At 40.6% G+C, this 25,388-nt stretch overlaps 1 protein-coding gene across 13 annotated transcripts in view; it reads left to right on the top strand.

Moving 5' to 3' along the window:
- Positions 1–25,140, top strand: part of tjp1b (tight junction protein 1b) — a 131,477-nt gene extending 106,337 nt beyond the window's left edge. For 10 of the 13 annotated variants that reach the window (XM_084397018.1, XM_084397017.1, XM_084397012.1 and 7 more), the window contains 20 exons: positions 3,904–4,031; positions 4,280–4,385; positions 4,478–4,628; positions 6,531–6,639; positions 8,370–8,589; positions 8,680–8,864; positions 9,059–9,154; positions 9,247–9,329; positions 9,433–9,643; positions 9,974–10,074; positions 11,033–11,386; positions 12,387–12,620; positions 15,174–16,088; positions 17,147–17,238; positions 17,678–17,899; positions 17,983–18,122; positions 18,925–19,348; positions 19,430–19,647; positions 20,669–20,812; positions 23,692–25,140. In XM_084397018.1, the coding sequence (XP_084253144.1) occupies positions 3,904–4,031; positions 4,280–4,385; positions 4,478–4,628; positions 6,531–6,639; positions 8,370–8,589; positions 8,680–8,864; positions 9,059–9,154; positions 9,247–9,329; positions 9,433–9,643; positions 9,974–10,074; positions 11,033–11,386; positions 12,387–12,620; positions 15,174–16,088; positions 17,147–17,238; positions 17,678–17,899; positions 17,983–18,122; positions 18,925–19,348; positions 19,430–19,647; positions 20,669–20,812; positions 23,692–23,786 (4,228 nt within the window). In that variant the 3' untranslated portion in view covers positions 23,787–25,140. The remainder of the gene's footprint in view (positions 1–3,903; positions 4,032–4,279; positions 4,386–4,477; positions 4,629–6,530; positions 6,640–8,369; positions 8,590–8,679; positions 8,865–9,058; positions 9,155–9,246; positions 9,330–9,432; positions 9,644–9,973; positions 10,075–11,032; positions 11,387–12,386; positions 12,621–15,173; positions 16,089–17,146; positions 17,239–17,677; positions 17,900–17,982; positions 18,123–18,924; positions 19,349–19,429; positions 19,648–20,668; positions 20,813–23,691) is intronic. The other 3 variants (XM_084397016.1, XM_084397019.1, XM_084397013.1) reach the window with 3 other exon arrangements.
- The last annotated feature ends 248 nt before the right edge of the window (positions 25,141–25,388 follow it).

Raw genomic sequence — 25,388 nt, 5'->3', positions numbered from 1 at the left:
CTCAGCTGTTACCCCTTTCCTGCTGAGCAAAGACAAGTATAGGGGTGTCTGTCGATAACGTACAATACACACATGCTCCAAAGGGCTGCTGCTGTCAGTTTCGCAGTGTTGGCGAAAACATGCTTCTTTTAACATCATTTGTAGTAGTAGTTCTCTGCCTTAGAGAGTTCTTGGTATTACAGGCACATCTGCTCTGCCAACCATCCTTGAAAGTCGTCCAATAGGATTGAAGCACCACCTGCACCATGTGCGTAGACACAAACATTTGGAATCGGTGAAGACAGAGGCAGCGTGCTGAAAGCTTAGTTGTTGCTCTGTAAACCTTTTCTGATAAGAACATCACTGAATTCCTTCAGGTTTAATGGATGGAACCGGTGAGGAGTCAATTTTTGTTTTATCTGAGAACCACCTTTTTTTTGCGCGGCTGGAAACATGGAAAGCTGCCAGAATGGGCAAGGCACCATGTCGGTGGTACCAACTAATAAAATATGTTCTATGAATGTTTTATGACATTCCCCTTAAGTTATTAAAATATTATTCTGAATGTTCTCTGAACAGTAATCAGTCCTCTGAAAAAAGTTTTTTTTTTTTGTCAGTGATTGGAATATTAAAGAAATAGTTCACTTAAAAATGAAAATTCTGTCACCATTTACTCTCTCTCAATGCATTTCTTTCTTCTGCTGAACCCAAAGAAAGATATTTTGAAGAATGTCGGTAATCAGACCAGTTGATGAACCCTATTGACTTTTCCTACTATGGAAGTCAGTGGGATCTATCAACTGTGGTTACTGACATTCTTCAAAATATCTTTCTTTGGGTTCAGCAGAAGAAATTCATACAGCTTTGAAACAACTTGAGGGAGAGTAAATGATGACAACATTTTCATTTTGAGCTATTCCTTTAAGGAAACATTCCATTTTGTCGTTTTGCAAACATCATGGGAAGACCAGGTGACTTTGAAAGAATGTTCTTTTATCATTACTGGAAGACCTTTGTGCAAAACCGTGTCAAAACGTGTTCTGAGAACGTCTACTCTTAGCTGGGATGTTTGAGAACATGAAGCAGAACTCCCTGTCCCACTGAGAACATAAGAGAAGACGCATACATGTAAATCAAAATGGATTTCTAGTTTTGCCTGTCTGGTGGACGTCCTTGTGTTGCCATCAGCCAGTCAGACTAATCATGATGTTTCAGAGTGATTAGTCACATGGCATTTGCTGAACAACTGCCATTGAGAAGTATCATAGACATTGGTTTGAACCTTGTGTACGAACAAGATCCAACTGTTTTTTTTTTTTTCTCTTGCTTGGTTGATTTGACCAGCCTGGTAACAAAGAGGAAAGAAAGTGTTTTAAGATGTCTTTCCAAGTTCTTCTCTCCATTTTCTCTTTCAATGAAAGATTTAGAGAATTAAACCAGTGTTTGGTGCATCACAAACTAAATAGGATTATCTATTAATGGTATGTTGATGTCAAAGTCTCTACAACGTTCAGCCGGACTCTACGATACTTTAAGTCGTTGGGCACTAGAGGGACGCTAGCCAAATCAGCCAGATGCCAACATGGGCATGCTCTCATTCTCAAAACTAGTAGTGTTTAGACATTTTGGTGTTTAATTTAAGGACATTTTTGTTCACTTTTGTACTATTAAAAAAGTGTTGGGTCGGCACTTAATGTCCGATGTAAAATTTAGGTCCCCGTTAAGGACGTACTGAATTACACATCTAATTTCCTGTTGAGAATTAGAACTCATCACATCCCCGTATCAGAGTGCCATATTTCTTCGAAACAGAGCGCAACATGCAATGCAAGTGCAAGCATTTTTTCTCTTGTAGTTAATTTTATTGATTATTATAACTGTAAAGAGCCTCGAGTGCACAATGGAGTCTTTAATACTTTAAAGTAATAGTGCATTATGCCATGCACTTATCCTCAATCAGCCAAGGCTTATTATTGCGCCACACCGTTGCTGGGAAAGATATTCGTCATTGTCATGAATAAAACAGGACCACGTGTGGCGGCCCGGCCCTGCAGAGATGGAGAGTTTCTGCAATCCGTGGATGTCGCCCCGCTGTTGTTTACCGTGACAATAAAGGTCACGGGCAGGACCCGTCATCTTTGGCCATGTGCCGATTTTTGGAGTGCCTCAATGGCGGTGGTGCACCTGGAGTCCTTTTCTCTTTGTCGTCTCTTTCTCTCTCTCTCTCTCTCTCTCTCTCTCTCTCTCCTCCATTACTCCAGATCAGATGGTCTGCGCTAAATATAGTCCAACAAAAGAGCTGCAAAACACAGCTGTGACCTTCAAGACTACCTAGCTGCCCTAGCCACACAACGTCCTCCCTCTCTCCCCATCTACCTCGCTCTCATCTGCCATTTGTCTTTCAGTGTAAACAGTGTTTTATGGGTTGTGTGCTTAGGCTCGATAGTGTGGAAAAAGCGGCGTTGTTTTTCGGTTGTCCTGCTGAGAGCAGAGCATGCATTAATCATCAAAAGCTTTAACCGAACAGCACAAAGCTCATCTCATTCCACACTGTACCGTATATTTTCAGTGTCTTGGTTTACAGGTGTGTTGTTGATGTACATTCACTTACGGCCTGAAACATACTCTACCAAGTACATGAACGCAGACACTTTGCATTCTCAGCGTTGCCACAAGGGGCGCTATAGTGGACATTCGCGTAACAATTTAAGAATCTTGTCGTGCAAGTTTGTTAAAGTAAGTTCAATGCTTGACCTCTGGTTTTAATAGCACAGATATCTAACTCTCTCGCCGCCTGGAGTATTGAGGTCGGTTACCGCCACAACAACACAAGATTGCGTGTTAAAGTACTTCAATGATATACCGATAACGATTTGGTTTGCCAAGCGTTCACATCTGCGTTTGGGTACTTGTGTCGAGAATGTTTGTGGCCTTTGGAGAAAATGTGTTTAGCTTTTAAAAGTGAATTTGATATGTTTGATTCATTTGAGCACATTTTATTTATACTGTTTCAATGAATAAGTAAAAAAAAAAAAAAATTTGTTTGATTTAGTTTAAAGTGTCTAAGTGTTTCCAGACAGTAGGCATTTTATGTGTCCATATTTAATCTCTGATCTTTATATCCGTCTTATCAGATATCTGATGTTTTTATATGGATACCAGTCAGTAAAGTTGATTTTTGGAGGTCTGATTCATTTTAGTGATTTGGTTTGTTCGAAGAGAACGAGATTACTGATTAGTTTCAGTCATCGTTCAAAAATATTTCCCGTAGTTTGGCTATTTGCATGTCCCTTTTTGTAAAAAAATAAGTATTTAGTGAATCAATAATAGTGGTATAGTCATATTTTAAGTTATAATAAGTTCCGTTTTGTACAATACATAACGGTTAGTGAAATCAATTTGGGAAGTCTGTTTCATTTTAGAGATTTGGTTCATTTAGATTCTTTCAATAATTTCAGAAGACTGATTCACTAATCATCATTCAAAACTGATTCATCATTCAACACTGGCAAAAGTCAATATTATTATCGATACATTTTATAAATCACTGGGTTTTTTTTGTTGTTGTACATCATATAAATGTAGATATTGGAGTTTGATGTCACTCTAGTTGAGATCCTAACTGTATTTGTTCCATATAAAACCATTTTTAAGTCTTAAGTTGAAGAAGATTCATTCTGAGAATTGAGAATTTTGCATTGCTTATGGTTCAACCATATCACTCCCCTTATTGTTTTACTTCAAAACCAACTTGTCACACACAATCCACTGATTTAAATCGCTTCTCATATCAGTTTGACCAAATCATTAAAAAGAAACAACTTCAAAGAATGATTCATCCACAGATTTACGCTCATTAAAGACTAATGCATGAAATAATTTCCTGTGTGGGATTCTAACAGCTTGTCTTCTTTACACCCCCAGTCACCGGAGCCGTGATGAAGACAGGATCTCCAAGGCTGGGCCGCTTCCTCTACCTGCTAAGATGGTGGAGGAGATGCCGAAAGAGCAGAGCGCAGCCAGAGAAGAGAAACAGCTCCCCCCTCTGCCAGGTCAGAGGTCATTACACATGGATACACTGATCAAACACTCTCTGCCTGTGCACGTGGGCTTGTGTTCGTGCGCAGCTGGTGATGAGCAGCAGGAGTTTGTCAGTTGTGACAGTGTCTTCCCACCTGCTTCGTCCCGCTGGGCGTCTTTGACCTCCCAGTGTGCGACAAGCTCATGTGGTGACAATTCAGTGTGTGTGTGTGTGTGTGTGTGTTTTACTCAGCTATTCAATGTGCTTTGATCTCCTCAGAGCCCAAGCCTGTGTACGCTCAACCTGGCCAGCCTGACGTGGACCTGCCTGTTAGTCCGGCAGATGCCCCCGTGCCCAGCGTCACAAATGATGACAGCATTTTACGGTGCGTCTCACCAACTTGCCCAAACTCAAAACTGTTTTAGAGATGTTGAGAATGAAACGTCCCTAGATGCATGTTTGTGTGTCCACCCTCAGGCCGAGCATGAAGCTGGTGAAGTTTAAGAAGGGCGAGAGTGTTGGATTGAGACTCGCTGGTGGGAATGATGTCGGGATATTTGTGGCGGGGGTTCTGGAGGACAGTCCTGCTGCTAAAGAGGGCCTGGAGGAGGGAGACCAGATTCTCAGGGTGAGTTCACTGATTAATTACTGCAAAAACTTCAGTCTACAAAAGCTGTCTACATAGGCAGCCTCTTCTAAAGGTCATCAGGAGACTGTACTTTCGGTTGCTAGTGATCCACCAATCAGACAGTCACCGTTACTGTGGAAGCAAGAACTATGGCAAAAGAACTCGACAGTAACTGCCCACTCCCATGATGCATTGCGAATTATGTAAAATAGTTAATCTCTTTTCACTCTCAAACTTGTGTATAAATGTGTACAAAGGATATTTATGAATGCACTACTGTTCAAAATGTTGGGTTCTGTTATATTTTGAAATAAGTCTGACACTGACACTAAGGCTGCATCTATTTGATGAAAAATACAGTAATATTGTGAAATATTATTACACTTAACTGTTTTCTATTTTAAAATGTAATTTATTCCTGAGATCAAAGCTGAATTTTCAGCATCATTCCTTCAGTGGTCAGTGTCACATGATCCTTCAGAAATCATTCTAATATGATGATTTGCTGCTCAAGAAACATTTTTTAATATTATCAACTTGATCGTGCACTGAACGTGTCTTTCCATGCTCACAGCCAAAGGATTATACTTATCATATATACTTATATATGTATATATATTTGCGCAGAAAATGAAGTATACCCGGGCCTTAATGCGCCCGTGATGAAATTTCTTTAGAAAGAAATCTGACTGACCCCAAACTTTTGAAATGAAGTGTATATGAATATTGAACTTTTGTGTTTGATTTGATTACTTGTGCTTCATGTAGATCATTCCCTCATAAAGATAAGTGCACATTAAAGGCTTATAAAAATGAATGGGAAAATGACTTCTCGAGACATTTTTATAATAATATAATATGCATTTTTGTACTAAAAATAGGTAAAATAGTTCTTTATAAGCCTATTATGCTGCCTTAACTTTTTGCTAATAATTGGTATGATGTTTGGATTGGACTTGTGTGTGTGTGTGTGTGTGTGTGTGTGTGTGTGTGTGTGTGTGTGTGTGTGTGTGTGTGTGTGTGTGTGTGTGTGTGTGTGTGTGTGTGTGTGTGTGTGTGTGTGTGTGTGTGGCCTTGTAAACCCTACATTATGGGGACAAAATGTCCCCAAAAAGATGGCAATATCTGAAATACTTGTCTTTGTGGGGACATTTTTTGGTCCCGTTGAGGAAAACAGCTTATAAATCATACCAAGTGTTTTTTGCAAATGTAAAAATGCAGAAAGTTTGTGTGTAATGGGTAGAGTTAGGGGTAGGGTTAGCGTCAGGGGATAGAATATATACAGTTTGTACAGTATAAAAATCATTACTTTTATGGAAAGTCCCTATAAAGCATGAAAACACAATGTGTGTGTGTGAACGTGCATCTGATTTTTATACCTGCTTGGTTTGTGCTCAAGCTATTGCATCTCTTACAGTTTCTTAGCCGTTCAGCCTGTTGTTTGTGGTGGCGTTTAGCTCTTGTGATGAATAACCGGAGTGGGACTCTTAAAGGCCTGTGGGTGAAGGGAGATTTGGTGTCCCGGCTTTTATAACCTTCTGTTTACGGGCTCTTTAATGGCAGTCTTAGTTTTATGGCGGTTCTCCCTTCCAAAATGTCCCTCTTGTGCTGTATGGATGGCATTAAACCTCAGTGTGTGAAGATGCTTGCCTTCTCTCAGGATGGTTTCCCCGGTGACGTTGGTTTCCTTCACCTCGCTGCCAAACGCAGCCTCTTTCTTTTCCTCGCTGGGTTTTTCCAACATGCTTATTCTTTATTCAGAACATTTGTCACTTTCCCTTTTCTCGCAAACCTCACCACCCAATCACACTTTTTTTCACAAACCTGCCTCTTGAAACTTTCTGCCCATTCATTAGTCCCTTTTAGAGTGTTCTAATTAGCTTTTCTTCGAACCCTTTCCAGGTAAACAACGTGGATTTCGCGAACATCATCCGTGAGGAGGCAGTGCTGTTTCTGCTGGACCTGCCCAAAGGAGAGGAGGTCACCATCTTAGCCCAGAAAAAGAAAGATGGTGAGGATGCAATCTGTCAGGTCTTGGTTATACGTGACTTGATTTTATCCATCAGGAATTGATTAGATTAACAAAAGTTCCAGAATGGACAAAGACTTATTTGAGTTTGTTACAACAATGCCTAAATAGCTTTTTGGTTGTAACATCAGCAGAAAATGAGGGACGAGCATGTTAATGTATTTTCATTTACAAATTAATTGAACTAATAATATCATAACCTAGCTTGATTACATCCCATCAATTCTTTATGGCCTAATTGCATAAATGTGGAGATGCTGCTCACTGCAGAGCCATGGGAGAAGAGGCCTTCTCTGAATGTAATTTCTTTTTTTTATGTAATTTTAATCATCCAGAGAGGTGGAGCGTTTGGCTCTGCAGTGAGCACCACTTGTAAATGTGTGAAAATGAGTGTTATTTTAAAGGGTTAGTTCACCCAAAAATGTAAATTCTGTCAGTAATTACTCACCCTCATGTTGTTCCAACCGCGTAAGACCTTCGTTCATCTTCGGAACACAAATTAAGATATTTTTGATGAAATCTGAGCCATGTTTCACTCCTCCATAGGCTTCCAGTGTGACCGAAACTTGCTGGCCCAGAAAAGTTATTAAAGAGATCGTTAATATAGTCCAAGTGACTCCAGTGGCTCAATCTTAAGTATATCAAGTGACGAGAATACTTTTTGTGCGCAAAAACAAACAAAAATGACGACTTTATTCCACTATTCATTTCCTTCTCTCTGGACCTCTAGTTGGTTCGCGTAGTGTTTTTGCGCAGCGCGTCTGTTACACGTCACCACGTAGGCTCACTATTGGCCGACGCCGGTCATGTGTGTGTTGCGTGATGACGTGCAACACAGACGCGCAGCGCAAAAATACTACGAGGCCCAGAGAGAAGGAAATGAAAAGTGGAATAAAGTCGTTATTTTTGTTTGTTTTTGCGCACAAAAAGTATTCTCGTCGCATGATAAACTTAATGTAGTGCCACTGTAGTTACTTGGACTATTTTAACGATGTTTTAATAACTATTCTGGGCCGGTGAGTTTCGGTCACACTGGAAGCCTATGGAGGAGTCAAAATTCTGTCAGATTTCATCAAAAATATCTTAATTTGTGTTCCGAAGATGAACGAAAGACTTACATGGTTGGAACAACATGAGGGTGAGTAATTACTGACAGAATTTTCATTTTTGGGTGAACTAACCCTTTAATGTTTTGTAACCAGTTAGTGCTATGGTAAGCTAGTTAGCCAAGTTGTCAATGCCTGATCAAAAATGAACGTGTTATCATGATATCTTATTCTAGCTAATCAAAAGAGGTTGTTTTTCTGAACCAGTTAAAGTTATGCTTAGCTAGTAGGTTAATCGGTTATCTTTTTCCATCTCAGTGGATGATCGGAATCGTACTAATCGAAACAGCTTTTTTTTAACCCGTTAACACTATTCTAAGCTAGGTTGTTAGCTTGTTAACCGAAAGTTAACTGACAACGCAAAGTTAAAAAAAGTTTAATTTGACTATTTTGGTTTTGATAATATAATGTCCAAGGGCAAAAAGATTCTGTGGAGGGATGGAATCTTTTACAACCTACTCAAGACTCACTGGTCAGGCTATGCTGGTTCTTGATGGGGTTTTTTTTGGCACTTGTTAGATAGACTGACTAGCAAAACCACCTTAAACTGGTTCAAGTTTTTTAGCAGGACTGCTAAATAATAATATACATTTCTTTGCTTCCCAGTGTACCGACGCATTGTAGAGTCCGACGTTGGTGACTCGTTCTACATCAGGACCCATTTTGAGTATGAGAAGGAGTCGCCCTACGGCCTGAGCTTCAACAAGGGTGAGGTCTTTAGAGTGGTTGACACCCTTTACAATGGCAAACTGGGCTCTTGGCTCGCCATCCGCATCGGCAAGAACCACCAGGAGGTGGAGCGGGGCATCATCCCCAACAAGAATAGGTACTGAAACCATTTGTATTAGTTGGCATTCAGTCATGCTTGTTTGAAGCGTTGTCATTCAAGTTTGGACTGATGTTTTGTGTCCTGCAGGGCTGAGCAGCTATCGAGTGTCCAGTACACTCTCCCAAAGACTCCAGGAGGGGATCGGGCCGACTTCTGGAGGTTCAGAGGCCTCCGTAGCTCCAAACGAAACCTGAGGAAGAGCAGAGAGGACCTTTCCGCTCAGCCCGTCCAAACAAAGTTCCCTGCTTATGAAAGAGTGGTGCTTAGAGAAGGTACGGCACCTGCTCTTATAGCCGCCTTTTAGTTGCTTTAACTATTTGTGGTTTGGACATCTGTTGTTTTTAAGCTTTGCTAATCAGTTTCAGTCCATCTGTTGATGTTTGCAGGAAATAATCTGTTAGATTTACATTGAAGGACAGCAGTTTTGTATAAATCTAGTTAACCTGTTGTTTCTCCTGCATAAAAGCCGGTTTCTTGAGGCCAGTGGTCATTTTCGGGCCCATTGCGGATGTCGCAAGAGAGAAACTGTCGAGAGAGGAGGCTGATCTCTTTGAACTTGCAAGTGAGTTTTGTGTACTGAGATTTGATGTAGTTTTTTCTTTAATATTTGAAAAGATGAATCTGTATAAACCTTTCTTCTTCTCCTCCTCGCAGAGAGTGAACCCAGAGACGCGGGGACAGACCAGCGCAGCTCTGGAATCATTCGTCTCCATACCATTAAACAGATCATTGACCGAGTGAGTATGGAATAATTTACTTAACTGCCATCCCGCTTTCCTTCTGCTCAGCTCGTGAGCAAAGACACAGCTGGAGTTTCATGATTTTTGTTTGTACTGCTAGGACAAGCATGCCGTGCTGGACATCACACCCAACGCGGTGGATCGTCTGAACTACGCTCAGTGGTACCCCATCGTGGTGTTCCTGAATCCAGACAGCAAGCAGGGTGTCAAGAACATGAGGACCAGGCTCTGTTCCGAGTCCAGGAAGAGCGCCCGGAAGCTGTACGAGCGCGCTCTCAAACTGAGAAAGAACAACCATCATCTCTTCACCAGTGAGTAGACCAAAACATCGAAATAACGTCATGTTGTTGCAAAATTATGACTTTCTTTAGTCCGTGGAACACAAAAGGAGAAATTTCCCATATAATGACCTTATATGGACTTTTCCATAAAAAGTACTGGGACTTTTGCAAGCTTCAAAAAGGATGCAAAAGGACCATAACCGTTGTCTAAAGTAGCTTTGTGTGAGGAACAGACTGAAATTTAAGTCATAGGTCACCACTTATTATTTTTAATGGTTAGGATTGCACTAGTTGTTGTTAGTTATTAGCACAATGCTGTGATTTGCTTACAGAATTAATTGCGACTCTGCTTCCTTTTAGCCACCATCAACTTGAACAATATGAACGACGGGTGGTACGGAGCTTTGAAAGAGACCATCCAGCAGCAACAGAACCAGTTGGTTTGGGTCTCAGAGGGCAAGGTAAGTTTCTCTACAGTTCTGTGTCCCAATATCCAGACATGTTGCTTCTTTGTCTAGAGCCTCCCGACCCAAACACCTTAGGTGAGGGGTCAGCAACCTGTCTCAACTCAACTCACCCCCATTTATGTGTCTTATACAATACATTACTGGACTGCTATCTAGAATACTTGATTCTGAATGGTCAGTTGTGGCCATTCTATGGTAGAATATTTTTGCTATAGTTACACTGTATAATTGACTACATTTTAAATATTGGTCAACCTATACATCAACAACCCCGATATATCAGCCAAGATTTAGCTCTTTTTTTTTTTTTTTATGATCTGCATTAGCCTTTTACGTTTTCTGTTTGGTTAGTACTTGTTAGAAGCAAAACTTCTAATTATAAAATAAAAAAATAATACTTATATAACTGTAATTGTAAATATTGGTCAACCTATACATTAACAAGGCCGGTTTCTATTTTTTAATTATCGGCCTTTACGTTTTTCTGTTTGGCTGATAAAGGTCAGGGGACTTTTATTTTGACAGCACTAAAACCGCCAACATCTGAATACATTTTTATTGGATAACTATTTCGAATTTAATACATATGAATATAAATATCAGCCGATATGTATCTGATATGATAAAAAAAGTCTAATATCGGCCAATATCCGATATTATATTGTGCAACCCTAAAATAATTTCAGCTCAAAAACAATATTTCATGTCTGTTCATTTATTTATTTATTTATTTATTTGGTAAGTAGCTGTGTAATAATGTTTATAATTTTATTATAGTGAAGAAAAAAAAACTTTAAGAGCAAAAAGCAGAGCTTAGATGATTAGTCCTGCTTTAGTCCAAGGCGTTTGATATGCATTGGTTTCCGCTCTCACCCATCCGTCATTTCATTTCCACTGCTGTGGGTCCTCAAACTCATCCTAACCATCCCTCCCTCCCCCTCTCGGCCTGCAGGCAGATGGTGCTCCTGACGATGACCTTGATATCCACGACGACCGCCTCTCCTACCTCTCGGCACCGGGCAGCGAGTACAGCATGTACAGCACTGACAGCCGCCACACTTCCGACTACGAAGACACCGACACGGAGGGCGGCGCCTACACCGACCAGGAGCTGGATGAGACTATGAACGATGAGGTGGGCCTGCCCAGCGAGCCTGCCATCACGCGCTCATCCGAACCTGTCCGAGAGGACCCGCCGGTCATCCAGGACGCAGCCGGGTACCCGAGCTACCAGCATGCTGTGCCGCAACCAGAGCCGGTTAACCGCATTGACCCGGCTGGGTTTAAAATGGCAGCGCCTCAGCAGGTACGGAACAGAAGTACCATTATGTGTGTGTTGGTTACTTTGTTCATTTTAGAGGGACTTCTCTAAGTTTAAGCATAATATTGGTCATTTCTGCTATGCAGTGCTTTTTGAACTCTCTAACTTAAAAAAAAAATAATACACTTGTGTTGTAATTTAATGAAGTATTTCTATAAAAGACACTCAGGAACTTAATGAATTATTATTTTTTTTTAATATAACTTCATCACACACTGACAAGAAAATGAACAGGATGGAAACTTTCAGGATCTAAAGTCAGCCATTGCTTAGAAAGTTGAAAGTTAGCTTTTATTTTATTATTATTTTTAGATTCATTATTTGTTTACCTTACATAGAGTTGCTAGCTTGCTAAATAGCTAGCCTGTTGGCTTGCTAAATTTTGTATTTATTTAGCTTATGTAAGCTAAATATCAGTTTGTTTACAGTTGTTTTTTTGGAATATAACTAATTTCTATAATTGTAAGTCTGACAAACCAATTAATAACACAAAACATCACAGAATTACATAAAATCGTTTGCTAATGCTTTCTGATTTTTGTGCTGATGTCACTTCTGGAGGATAATATTAAGGAACTGTTCAAAGAATAAAGTTAGTCATTAGGATATACAGAAAACTGAAATTGAGGACAGGAAAGGTTTTTTAAATTGATTACCACCAGTTATATATGACTATGAGCTCAACATAAAACCTATATGAAAATATGTGATCAGAACGTGAAAATGCACTGCATAGTAGAACCCATTTACCTTCCTTTGGGACGTTATCTGAAATGTAAACCTTCATTTTCTGCCCAATAATATTTTAAACTGCATATGCAGCAGGACAGGACCACTACCTATTTTTCTGCTTCCTGTAAAGCTAAATACACTATTTCATTCTGATACACACTTCATGTGAGCTAGTTTGGTGGTCGTAGCTGCTAGTTGTAGCTGGTGCTGTTGGCGGCGTGTGTCTGTAACCTCTTTGCCCCGTACTCCACAGCAAGCCGAGGCTCAGGCCTCCCCGCCCCCTCCCTCTGCAGTGGCAGCAGCGTCCCCTGCTGTCGAACCCTCCACACCACTAGCGGGTACGAACCCAGAGGAGCCGCCTGGCACCCCTCAGGCCGACTCCCTTAACAGCCCCGTCCCCGTTCCCGACCCCCAGCCCGAACCTGAGCTCGCTCAGCCCCCAACACACGACCCCCACCAGTTGCTTCCTCCTGGCCCAGATCCAAAGGTACCAGCACAACCGGAAGCTGGACCCGCTCCCGGCCCGTTTCGGCCCGGTTCAGCCCAGCTCTCTCTTTTTCAACCTTGCCTGTGTCTATCACTCTTTTCTTTGACTCCTCCCACTCCACTGTCTGCATGAATGCTCCGCCCACCCCACGCGTGTGCTGCGTGTGTTCCTCTGACACTACGCCAGAGACTGTGTAACTGGTACACATGCACCACAGGAGGACGAGGGCCCGTTGCATAAGTCCTCCCACGGTGCCTCGTACTTCCTCTTGCATGGCTCCTAATTTATGATGTTTCTTGCAGCTTGTTCTGTCTGTAGTAGGGCTGGGCGATATATTGAATATTCATGTTATATTTGTGAAGGCAATTTAAAACAAAGCGACTTTGTGAATGTGTGGCGATGACTTTCAATGCGCTTTATATACGTTTCCTGAAGGTTGTTTTTAACATTAGCGAAATTTAGTGGGCAAAAAAGGTTTGTCAATAGTGTATTGATGAATGACACGGAAGTCGCTTTCAGTTGGTCAATGCAGCGACTCTTTTTCCCTCATACGGAATTCCCGATTGCGTGGATTAAAATTGTCAGGATTTCGCCAGCAAAAATGCGCAAAACAATGATAAATGTGACCACACCTTTAGACTAGTTTCCGTCCTTGTCTTGCGACCCATGAGAGTGTTTTTATACTATCTTTGATTTATATGTAACTAGCAAAACACCCTTAAAGGTTTAAGATATTTAGGTTTTAGTTAATTCAGTTTTAAGAATTTAAGAGTTTGAGTCTTTTTCAAATTTTAATTATTTCCTTGAATCAGTACAAACTGTCCACTAAAAGGAGTCAATTCATATCTGTGATTCATTGATTCTTTTGCGTTATCGCCATTACCGGAATTACCGTAATTTACTGTAGATACCCGTGACGTTCTACTCTGAGCTCTGAATTCGTTTCTATGGCAACACTATCACGGCACAATTAATCTGCAATCTTGTATGGAGTTCTACGAGGATTGAAAGCTTATAATTACGGTAATTCTGACATTGCGTGAACGCACCTAAAGGTTTAAGTCATATTTTTTCATATATTAAAATGCATATATAATGCTTTATATAATTCTTCATTTTGATCATTTAGTAAAAAAAAACGGTGTAAAACATGATTGAAGTCTTTATTCAGAAAAAGATTATTGATTCTTTTTTTTACTGCATTTTAGTTTGTACATTAATCATTTTGAATGTACTTTGTGGTTTAATTTACACCGTGGTTCCTCTGTTTCAGAGCAAACATTGCAATATTTAATGGAGTCAAAAGACTGGAAATAAATTTGGTTGTTTTTTTCGAGCTATATCGCCTGGCCCTAATCTGTAGTGATAGCCGTAACTGTAGCGTTTGGCTTTGACCTGAATCACACCTGTACGGACGGCCGCTAGATGCACTGTAGACGCGTCGCTAAATTGCAAACGGACCTTTCCCTGATTTGCAAGAATGGAATTCTGTAGTTGCATGTTCATTTAACCTGCAGACAGTACTTACAGCAATGTAAAAGGAAAACAACCGGACTAATTCTGCATAACGTCTTCATAACCAGAGTTTCTTTTCATAGATGAAGACGTTATGTAAGAGCTTTTGTGATTTTTCACTGTTAAAATGACCTTTTACAGCTCGACTGTCTTCAGGCTATACTTTGAAACTTGAGAAGGAGCCTTTCAGGACATAAGGCATCTTTATTGCTCCACTTGGACATATTATAAATTTATTAGATTTTTGTAAAGATGACGAATCAAAGTAGTGTTACCAAGTGGAGGTTTGAAGGGCTTCTTCTCAAACTGTAGAAATGTAGAGCTGGGTAATAAACAGATAAGATGCTTGTTTTATTGCATAAGGAACTAATCCGATATTAATGTTGTTGTTTTTCTGATCAGGAGTGAGTTAAATTTGAGTGCTTGCAAGGCACCACTGTGTTTATACTTATCAAGCATTCATATATATATAGTATTTATGTAAAATTAATTAACTATTACATATTTTATTTAAAAATCTTTCTAGTCTATTTCTAGTCTTGCCTTCTAATAGTAATGTTTTGTTTCTAACCATATGTATATGCAGTTCTTCTGCGATTGTAAATTTACTTTACCCCCCCCCCCCCCCCTGTTTATTTCTGTTAAGAAATAAAGTTGGTTTTATTGATTTTCTTTTCTTTTCTTCCATGGTTCGTGTTGGTGAACATTTCTGAGACGACTATTTATCGCCGCTTTTACACTCCAAAAATGGCTTTGCCATGTGTTGATTTCTTGCACTCCGCAACCAAAGCCTTACCTAAATCTGTTTTACTACCTTGCAAGCACTTGTATTTCCAGAAGGAAAAGCTAATCTAGTATTTTTATATTTCATTGCGGTTCATTTTAAATCCTTTGCCTGTTTTTCACCCTTGAAAATATTCTTATCTTAGATTTAATTTCCTCTAATGACTTGAGGTTCTGTTTGCACTAAATTCTCATATCCAGTTGGAATCTTTTCTAGCAATCAGTTTCTGACAGCTGACATTTAATCCCTCACAGATGTACAAAAAGGATCTGTACAGCATAGATGAGCCGGTGCGAGTGAACCACGGTGTGAAGCCTCCCCCTCCCCAGCAGCAGCCTTTAGGCCCCCCCACCTCGCTATCCTACAGCCACCAGCCCGTCTACCAGGACCAACAGCCATACCGCCAGTACGACCACCCGCCTTATGGCTATGACGGTGGCGGCTACGCACAACCAAAGCCTCACAATTACGACGCGCACCTGCACTACGACAACCGCGTGCCTCACTACAATGAGCAGTGGCCCCCTTACGACCAGCAGACTTCACCCCAACCGCCACCTGCGCCCGGCTACCCTCAGGGCCACCAGCCGCCTCCTGCACCTCTGGGGTACGAACCCCGCTCTCCGTACGAGGACGGCCCCACCCGGGATTTCAGCCCCCCTCAGTCCCAGTATGATGGTATGCCCCAAATGAGCTACGATAACCGGCCACGGCACTCTAAACCTGCACCGGTGCGCTATGAAGAGCCTCCGCCCCCTCCCGCCTCCTACGATGCCCGCTCACCTTTCGAGCCCGAGCCTCATGGTTTCCCAGGCAATGCGCATCGCTCCCCTGATCCGCCGAAACAGTATTACGGTGACTCTGCAATGAGACCCTCGTACAACCCTGGACTTCCGAATCGAGCGTACAAAGCGCCCCAGCACGAGCCTGTGATGAACTCGGAACCTCCCGCTCCGCCTCCCAAACCCGAGGCCGTCTTGTCTCCAGGGGAACCGCCTCACCCGGCAGCGTCCAAACCATTGCCGCCTCCACCCAGGGATAGGGATGATGATGATGACGACCCTGCCATGAAGCCCCAGTCTGTGCTCAACAGGGTCAAAATGTTCGAGAACAAGCGCTCTGTGTCTGTGGACCGAGCCAAGGACACAGCGGATGTAGCTGGAATTAGGGTACGTTTCTGTCCTCTTGATATTGAACCAAGAGTTTTCCATTCAGCACTTTATTAGATAACAATTTATTATGTTTATTTGCCACATCGCAACATGCATAACACCATAATATTGTGGTGATGGCTTAAAAGAGCCCCATTATGCTTTTTCGGGTATTATCTTTCATGAAGTGTGTAATATAGCTGTTTTTGAATGTAAAAGGTCTACAGGTTTCTAAGGTCCAAGTGCAGATAAATGAAGTTATTGTCTCCCAAAAGAAAGAACTGATTCTGAAACGAGAGCTCGATGGTGTTTTTAGCCCCCCAATGGCTCCTTCCAGGCAGCTAACCCTAACCTCAACCTTAAACCTACCCATCCCCTCGCTGCCTGGAAGGCGCCGTTGGGGGGCTAAAAACACCAAAACGAGACGTCAATAAATTCAGTTTTACTTCCTGTTCGACTTACGTAGGTTTGTAAAAAAAAAAAAAAAAAAAAAAAGTGCATAATGCCAGCCTATGGCCTACCCGTGAACAACGTGTACTTTGATCTGCCCTCAAATTGATACGGTAAAACCGACACCATTGTTGCTGTTCGTAATACTTTGTATCAAGCGCTAAGGAAGCCTCCGGACCTGAAGTTCAGGTGGGTGTTTCGTTTCTGACACGTGCTGTAAGTGGTAGACCCTCACAACAAACTGGGTCATTGACCAATCAGAGCAGAGTAGACCAATCACAACAGATGGCCAGCTGACCAATCAGAGCAGAGTAGGCCAATCACAACAGACTGGGCCATCTGACCAATCAGAGCAGAGTAGACCAATCACAACAGATGGCCATCTGACCAATCAGAGCAGAGTAGACCAATCACAACAGACTGGGCCATCTGACCAATCAGAGCAGAGTAGACCAATCACAACAGACTGATGCTGCGATGTATATTATGAGAAATGCATGTAAACCTATTGAAGGAGGCTTCTAAAACAAAGCTAGTAACCTTTAAAATAGCATAATTGGAGAGCTTTAAGAATGTAGTTTGTGAATGACATTGTGTTGATAGAACGGATGTATTTTCTTCTTCAGCCCACAGATCTCCCAAAACCTGTGAGCACCCCTGGTCCTGTGCCCAAAGCCAACTCTCTCAGCAACCTAGAGCAGGAGAAGCCCTCTTACAGGTACAGCCACATACTTACACTACCAGTCTGAAGTGTGGCTTCGGGAAGATTTGAATGTTTATTAGGGAAAGAAGTCTCTTATGCTCACCAAGGCTGAATATATTTGATCAAAAATACAGTAAAAAAGTGAAATAATATAATTTAATGTATATCTTTGGAGTCATGGAAATTCATTAGCTAGACAGTGTGGAGTAACTATTAGATTGGATTGCCACAAGTTACCACATTCTTACACAAAAAATAATTATTTATTTTTATTGTTTGGTTTCAAATTTATCTTATCTATCGCACACTTTATGCACTAGTAAGTGGCAAACATGTATTGTAGTGAAGTATGCAAATGTCATCCTATAGTGCCCTCTGCTGGTTGATCCACCATTAGATGTTACATAATATGAAGTTATGCGCTTTCCTTTTGATTATTTTCTTCTTCCCCTAGAGCTCCAGAGCCCCAGAAACCTCAGACGCGTGTAGGGAACGACGTGGTCCGCTCCAACCACTATGACCCAGATGAAGATGAAGAGTACTATAGGAAGCAACTGTCGTACTTTGACCGCCGCAGCTTTGACAACAAGCCCATGAGTCAGCCCAACACCGGAGTCAATCGCTTCCACGAGCCGCCCAAAACACCTCAGCCTCAGATAGCTTATCCTTTCGCCAGGTACCGTCTAGTGCTAGAAACACAGTGCTTACTCTTGAATGGCAGTGCTCTAGTGTATGTCATACACACTCTTCCTGCTTCAGGACGGAGTCTGTGGAGAAGGTGAGTCCTGTGGACAAGAGGTACGAGCCCGTGCCGCCCGTCAACCCGTCGCCTGCTCCCTACAGCCAGCCCACACCGGCAGCTCCGCCCACAGCCCTGCCCAAACTCAGCAACATCGAGGGTGACTGACTCTAGAATATATAGTTTTTACGCTCTCACTAGTTTAATTTAATTAATAATGTTACTACTTACTGTCCAACAGTGTTTATACAAACATTACTGGAGAGTTCTGCCATTTATTTCCCTACAGTCTTGAATATTCTCACACAGTGTCTTTTCCATCATATCTCAAATGATGTATAGTGGTTAATAGCATTCTGCGATAGAAAATGACATTTCAAACATTTTTGTAAAATGTCCGACTCCTTTGTCTTACTAAAATTAATTTGAAATCTAGCAATTTATGTATCCTAAATATTTTCACACTTAATGCATCATTTTACAAAATTATAGAATGACTGAAAATAATGCACTATAAAATGCTTCTGTCTGTTTGGGAAACCCAAACCCAGCAAGTATTATTATTTAATTGGAGTCATTTTACACCAAAAATAATGGTTTATTTCATATATTGTAATGGATTTTCATAATAAAATTGTATAATCATAGATCAAAATCAAATGATAAAATCGAAACATTTTATAATAGCAAAAAAATGAAAACATGATGAAGTTGCCAAGACAGTTTAAATGAGACCATCATATAACAAAAATAAAAAGATGAAGTCCATTAATAAAGATAATAAAAAGTGTCCAAAGTTGAAGTAGCACCCTCTTACGGAATGTATGGCCATGTTCTCAATGTTGTTATATTGCCAAAATGTTAGAAATCAATACCAAAGTAATTGTGTGATTTTTGATACCACTGCAAAAACTGAATGCATTGTTTTTAAAGCATGTATCATCCCTCTCTCTGATCTCCAGTGAACTCGCTGCCAGATCCTCACAGCTCCCCCAAAGCCAAACCGGACCTGTCGGCTCTCAGAGCTCCCACCCGGGACGATCCCATCCAGACCAACTACCTGCCCCCCAAGTCTTCTATCAACGGCACGGACGCTCCTCCCAAAACGCTAGGCGTCCCTACCAGCTACAACCGCTACGTCCCCAAGCCTTACACCAGCACGGCCCGACCCTTCGAGCGCAAGTTCGAGAGCCCCAAATTCAACCACAACCTGCTTCCCAACGACACACAGTCCAAGCCTAGCGTGAACAACAACCTGAAACCTCAAATCTCACCCCAGCCGCAGGACACCGACAGCGGGGTCGACACGTTCACGCGCACCATGGACAACAGGCCCAAGTATCAGCACAACAACATCAACGCCATTCCCAAGGCCATCCCCGTCAGGTAAGATGATGAAAGCCAGTCCGGGACATCAGCGTTCATGTCCTCTCTTGAACAAACAACTCACTGTCCTCTGTTTTCCAGCCCTAGTGCACTGGATGACGACGAAGAAGATGAAGGTCACACGGTGGTGGCCACGGCACGGGGCATCTTTAATTGTAACGGCGGGGTGTTGAGCTCCATAGAGACAGGAGTCAGCATCATTATCCCACAAGGAGCCATCCCAGATAGTGTGGAGCAGGAGATCTACTTCAAAGTGTGCAGGGACAACAGCATTCTGCCCCCTCTGGACAAAGAGAAAGGTCTGAATCCTTCCGCAGAGTACATCATTATGCTATTGACTTTTGTTTGTTTATTTTTCTGCTTGCGTTTTGTTTTAGTATGTTTTTTTTTTTTTGTATTGTAGGTGTTGTTAGCTTTGATGTGCATTTACACATTAGGGAAAACACATTTGAACAAAAACTCGCTTAGAAAAAGATGAAAGACTAGCTACAAAGAGAAACATTGTCTGGAAACAACAACGTTTGCCAGAGTGTTTCGTTTAAGGCCGGGTCACATTTGCACAAACACTGATTTTTTTTGTCGTTCTTTAGAGGAGAAAAAAAAGCTTTGCATACGTGAATTAAGTATGCGAACTAACCTTTACACAAACTCCAATGTGACTAAACGTGAAGTATAAAATAGTAGCAAACAAATGTTTTGCGCTTAAGCTTTTAGACTGAACCAGATGTACAGTAGCAATTTCTGTGTTCTGAAAATGGTTTAGATTATTGAATTTAATTTTTTTTGTCAGCATCCAAATTATAAAAAATGACCTACATTACCATTAAAAACTTTAAAGAAATTATTATAGATTTTTATTATAGATACTTTTATTATAGATTTTTAAAAAATAAATGCTGTTCTTTTGAGCTTTCTATTCATCAAATAATTCTGGAAAAAAAAGAATGTGGTTTCCACACAAACATGAAGCTGCACAACTGTTTTAAACATTGATAATAATAATAATAATAATAATAAATGTTTATTGAGCATCAAATCAGCATCATGTGACACTGAAGACTGGAGTAATGATGCTGAAAATTCACCATCACAGGAATAAATTACATTTTAAAATATATTCAAATAGAAAACAATTATTTTAAATTGTAATAATATTTCACAATATTACTGTTTTTACTGTATCAAAGAAAGGCTACATAAGAGACCTCTTTCAAAAACAAAATCTCACCAACTCTAACCCTTTGAACAGTAGTGTATGTTTTGAACGAATGGCCCACGTTCGTCTGTATGAAGCTTATTTGACCATGTCTTCTTTGCCAGGTGAAACGCTCCTCAGTCCCCTGGTGATGTGCGGCCCTCACGGTCTGAAGTTCCTGAAGCCCGTGGAACTGCGTCTACCACACTGTGCGTCTATGACCCCTGATGGTTGGTCTTTTGCTCTAAAATCCTCCGACTCCTCGTCGGGTACGCTGTCCTTTCTCTCTGTCCTTTGATGGGTCTTTTGGGATCGGGATTGAAGCCGTCTTGGAAGAGGCTTATTCATCTTTTGGTTTTGTTTCATTTTCTGGGCTCTCTGAATTAACATTTCACACAGCCAGCCTGATCACAAGACGCTTTCACGCCACAATCTGTGCGCTTGCTTTTTATCGTTTTATTATCAGTCTCAGTCTCTTCAGCTCTTATTCATTCACAATTAATCCATGAAATATTGTTTAATGTGACTGGAACGGACGCGTGTCTTTAGGGAAAGACATCCAGGAGTGAATCTATCTAAATTATAGTTCTGTGTGGATGAATAAAAGAATAGCTTCTGTTCTTGTGATGGTTAACATGGATATGTGGCTATAAACAAGAAATATGGATTTCATATGGCTAAAAGTAAATGATCAAATGCCTAATCTCGGCATTTGATAATGTGGTGGTTCTTGTGGCTGTAACCCAGAAATGTGGATACCAACAAATTAACCTGTTTTACATTTGGTATTTTGAGAGAATTTGGTTGTCACACTCATAAATAACTGAATTCAAGTGTGTACAGAACTGGATTAAGTGTTCAAAAGGGGAGTGACAACCAAATTTAGCTGCAGTGTGAAAAGGGCAAGTCTACACAGAGGAATTAGGTTCAGTGTTGCTACGGTTTGGGAATAACAACCACATTAATTTAGGGGATTCAGTCTTGCAAATAAAATAATTGTTCCGTTTGTATGAATACAGGAGTCACTCCTGATCTTGCGATGGTTGACATGGGGATAGTGTGGCATTTTGTGGCGGTAAAAGAGATATGTGGATACTAACACATTCCCGGGAGCAAATTATTTATATATAATTATAAAAAATTATCCCTTCTGTGAATAATTGAACTGTGTGTACAGGATTAAGCACCCAAAAAGGAGTGACAACCGAATTTAGCTGCAGTGTGAAATAGGGCTGCACGATTAATCGAAATAAAACATGCATCTAGTTTATTAAATATATATTTTTCAGAGTTAAGTGTGGCAGTGTGTTCCTTTACACATGACCAGGTCAAATTATTAAAATGGTAATACTTTTCAATAAGATCCCATTAATTAAGGCTAGTTGATGCATTAACTAAGGCTACGTTTACATGACAATGATGTGCTAAATTCCTTTGCACTTTCCGTTTAGACGACAACAGTGTCAAAATGATCCCCATTCATGTGGAAACGACTAAAAACTGTCTTTATGCCAGGCCAGTAGGTGGCGATGTCACTTTGTAAAGAAACACTACGGGCCTGTAGCCCCGCCCCTTTTCAGCGCTGCGGTCGTTGTCTTTTGACTTCCGGTCTGTATTTTCACAGCGATTTTGCGTGTTTACTAATGAACGGCTTGTTTTAAAATCTTCCCGGTCGACTGACATTTGTTTAGTCATCTGCTTTAAACATTACAATCCTCATGATAACTTTCGTTAACTTTACATTAAGTAAATCCACTTCAAAAGCGAATTACTCCTGTACAGCAGCGCCATAGAAATATACAGAGCAACCGCAAAACGGAAGTTAAAAGACAATATTCTAAAGATGGCGGCGCCCTCGTTTCTCTGGCGCATAAGGTCTATAGACTGAACACATAATACACAGGCGCTTGACGTCACTGGTTTCACAAATTCACGTTTTTTTTAGTGTACACTGAGACGAAAATGTTGTTTTCAGAAACCCGTTTTCAAAAGTTAGCATTTTCTGGCCCGCAAAACACTGTTGTCATGTAAATGAATGGCCAAAATGCATAAGTTTTCAGTTTTTAGTTGAAAATGGGGGCGTGTAAATGGCCCCTAACATTAACAATGAACAATAAATTTTTTACAGAATTTATTTATTAGCTTAAGTTCATGAAATAGTATTAACATACAACTTTTGATTTCAATGTATTAGTAAATGTCTAAATTAACATTACCTAAGATTAATAAATGCTTTAAAAGTATTGTTCATTGTTAGTTCATGTTAACTGAGGGTACGTTTACACGAAAACGATATGCTTAAAACTGCCAGGCCATTAGATGGCGTTGAAACACTATAGACTGAACACGTAAAACGCATGTGCATGACGTCATCGTCTTCAGAGATTCGCGTTTTGGTTGTTTACACGTAGAACGTTTTCAAAAACGTGCACTTTGGCCCTGTTTACATGAGAACGCTCACGGGTGAAAACGTAAAAATATTTGATCAGATGTGCCTTTCGTTTAGACGGCGACGGTGTTTTGGGGGCTTAAAAACGCAAAAAAGTGAAACCACCCTCCAGAGTGGAAATCTTAAAAACGCTCCGTCGCGTTTCCGTCTAAACGGTTAAAACGCAAAAGTCTGCTAGACAGTGAAGGCACCGATCAGTGCTTCACATTGCCACCTAGCCGCCTGGAGTGCATACTACATTGAATTTCACACACTTTTGCGTCACCATATGCACGCAGATTTCCCCCCATAACGCTCGTCTAAACGCAGAATAAAAATCGATCACTTTTGCGTTTTCTCTTCAGATCGTTTCCGTGTAAACGTAGCCTTTGAAACCTGTTTTCAAAACTTTGCGTTTTCAGGCCCCCAAAACGCTGTTGTCGTGTAAATAAACAGCCAAAACACACAAGTAGTTGTACGTTTTTAGTTGAAAATGGTGTCATGTAAACGGCCCCTAATATAGTTAACAAATGAAAGCTTATTGTAAAGTGTTAACTGTATTTTATATTATAAAATTTTGGGTTATTCAACTCAATTCAATTATTCCCCCCACAAAAATCGTGCAGTCCTAGTGTTAACAGAAAAGCGTCTGAAATGTCAGGTAATTATGTTGTGTGTACAGTTTTCCTCATGACGTTTCTCCTGTGAATATACCCACAGGTGACCCCAAATGCTGGCAAAACAAGTGTTTACCAGGAGACCCCAATTACCTGGTGGGCGCCAACTGTGTGTCCGTGCTGATCGACCACTTCTGAAGAGAGCAACAGCTGGTCTGTTACTGAACCCTTCTCCCGGTTCCTCTGCTCAGGAGGGAGGGATTTGCACCACTTTATCAAGTATTAATTCTTTCCACTTTGCTTTGATGGGCTGAAACGTCGTTCCCCCCCCTAAAAAAAAAGAAAATGTCTTGGAAGATGGCGCAGATGCTACGGAGCGCTCTTTTTTTTTTCCCTATTTCTTTTGGTTTTTCCTCCCTTTTTTTAAGTTTGGTTTTGCCTTTTTTCTTTACCTTTTGGTGCTTGAAGACTTGCAAAAAATAACTGAATACATAAATTAATGAACTAATGGAATGCATGACCTGTGCCACAGACAGTCGGGGGAAAAAAAAGAAAAAAAAAATCCCTTTTTGACATTTGTAGCCTCTTTTTCTCCAAATAATTAGGAAAGTCTTGAACGGAACCGGAAAAACGAATTAGTTTTACTTAATACAAGTGAACCCTGCTAATGTGCTCCCAAACAGAAAAGTTGATGTATGTAGAGCTTTTTTGTTTGCGAGGTCATGCGATTTTCGCGGAACGCTGTAACGTTTTGTCACGGAACTGGAAAGCATGTCGGTTTCTAGGAGATGACGAACATTTGAGACTTTTTTGAAGTGAAGAACTGCTCCTTTGAAGGAATGTGACTGTTGCACTCATCTGCTCATGGACTTCCCTCTCTGGCTAAAAAAAAAAAAAAAAACGAAAAAAAACGGGCTCTTTCTCTCTCTCTCTACGTTTTGAACCGATCTTTTCTAGCGATGTTTTACCGTAGATAAACACTGACTGTGGTTTTCCGGAACTCCTGCTGTCTAGAGATCTATGCATGTGCTATGACTCAGGTCCAAACGCCTGCTACTAAGTTGAGTACACAAACCTACCCATCATACACTGCAAGCAGTGATGCCTTATCTGCATTTTTTTGTTTTGTTTGGTTTTGTTCCTTTGACCCGAAAGACTAGCAAACATCGAATTTCTGTTACAGAAGGAAGTTACGAAGGATGGGATATTTAGCACACAAATAATGAAGTCTGATCAACAGGTCTGCATTTTCACTGCTATGCATATGAAGTCAAAGAATATACCAGAACACTAGGATATGTTTCAATTACAGCTGTAAATATTGTGCTAGCATATGGCCTTGGTTTCGCTGTAAATGACCTTTTGTACATCTTTGTTATTTTGTATAAAAACCTAACGTGGAAAAAAAAGTTTCTTAACAAAAAAAAACAAAAAAAAGGACAACTATAACATTGGTTATGTTTGTATTCCGGTTATACTTCTGAGCCTTGGAATTTAACTTAGCAGTACGGAGAAAGTTTAAATGAATAATAAAAAAAAAAAAAAGAAATAATAAATGCAACGAAAAAGGACGTTATCTTTTATACCGACGACATATATACAAACACTACGTAATGGCATTTTTAACAGTTACAGAAACATTTTTATTATTTACAAACTAGAAATAATTTGACGACTCTGTACTTAAGAAGGGTCTGCTTTGGTGGACTCTGACTTTATTTGTGATACTGGATGCTGTATTGTGTGCCCTGAAATGTATTTTTCTACTAATAGACAGTTTATTAAGGCACATCAGTACGA

Source organism: Rutilus rutilus, assembly GCF_951802725.1.
Source record: "Rutilus rutilus genome assembly, chromosome: 23".
Taxonomy (NCBI): Eukaryota; Metazoa; Chordata; class Actinopteri; order Cypriniformes; family Leuciscidae; genus Rutilus; species Rutilus rutilus.
The sequence above is the reverse complement of the archived record's forward strand: the minus strand, read 5'-3'. Positions and strand labels throughout refer to the sequence as shown.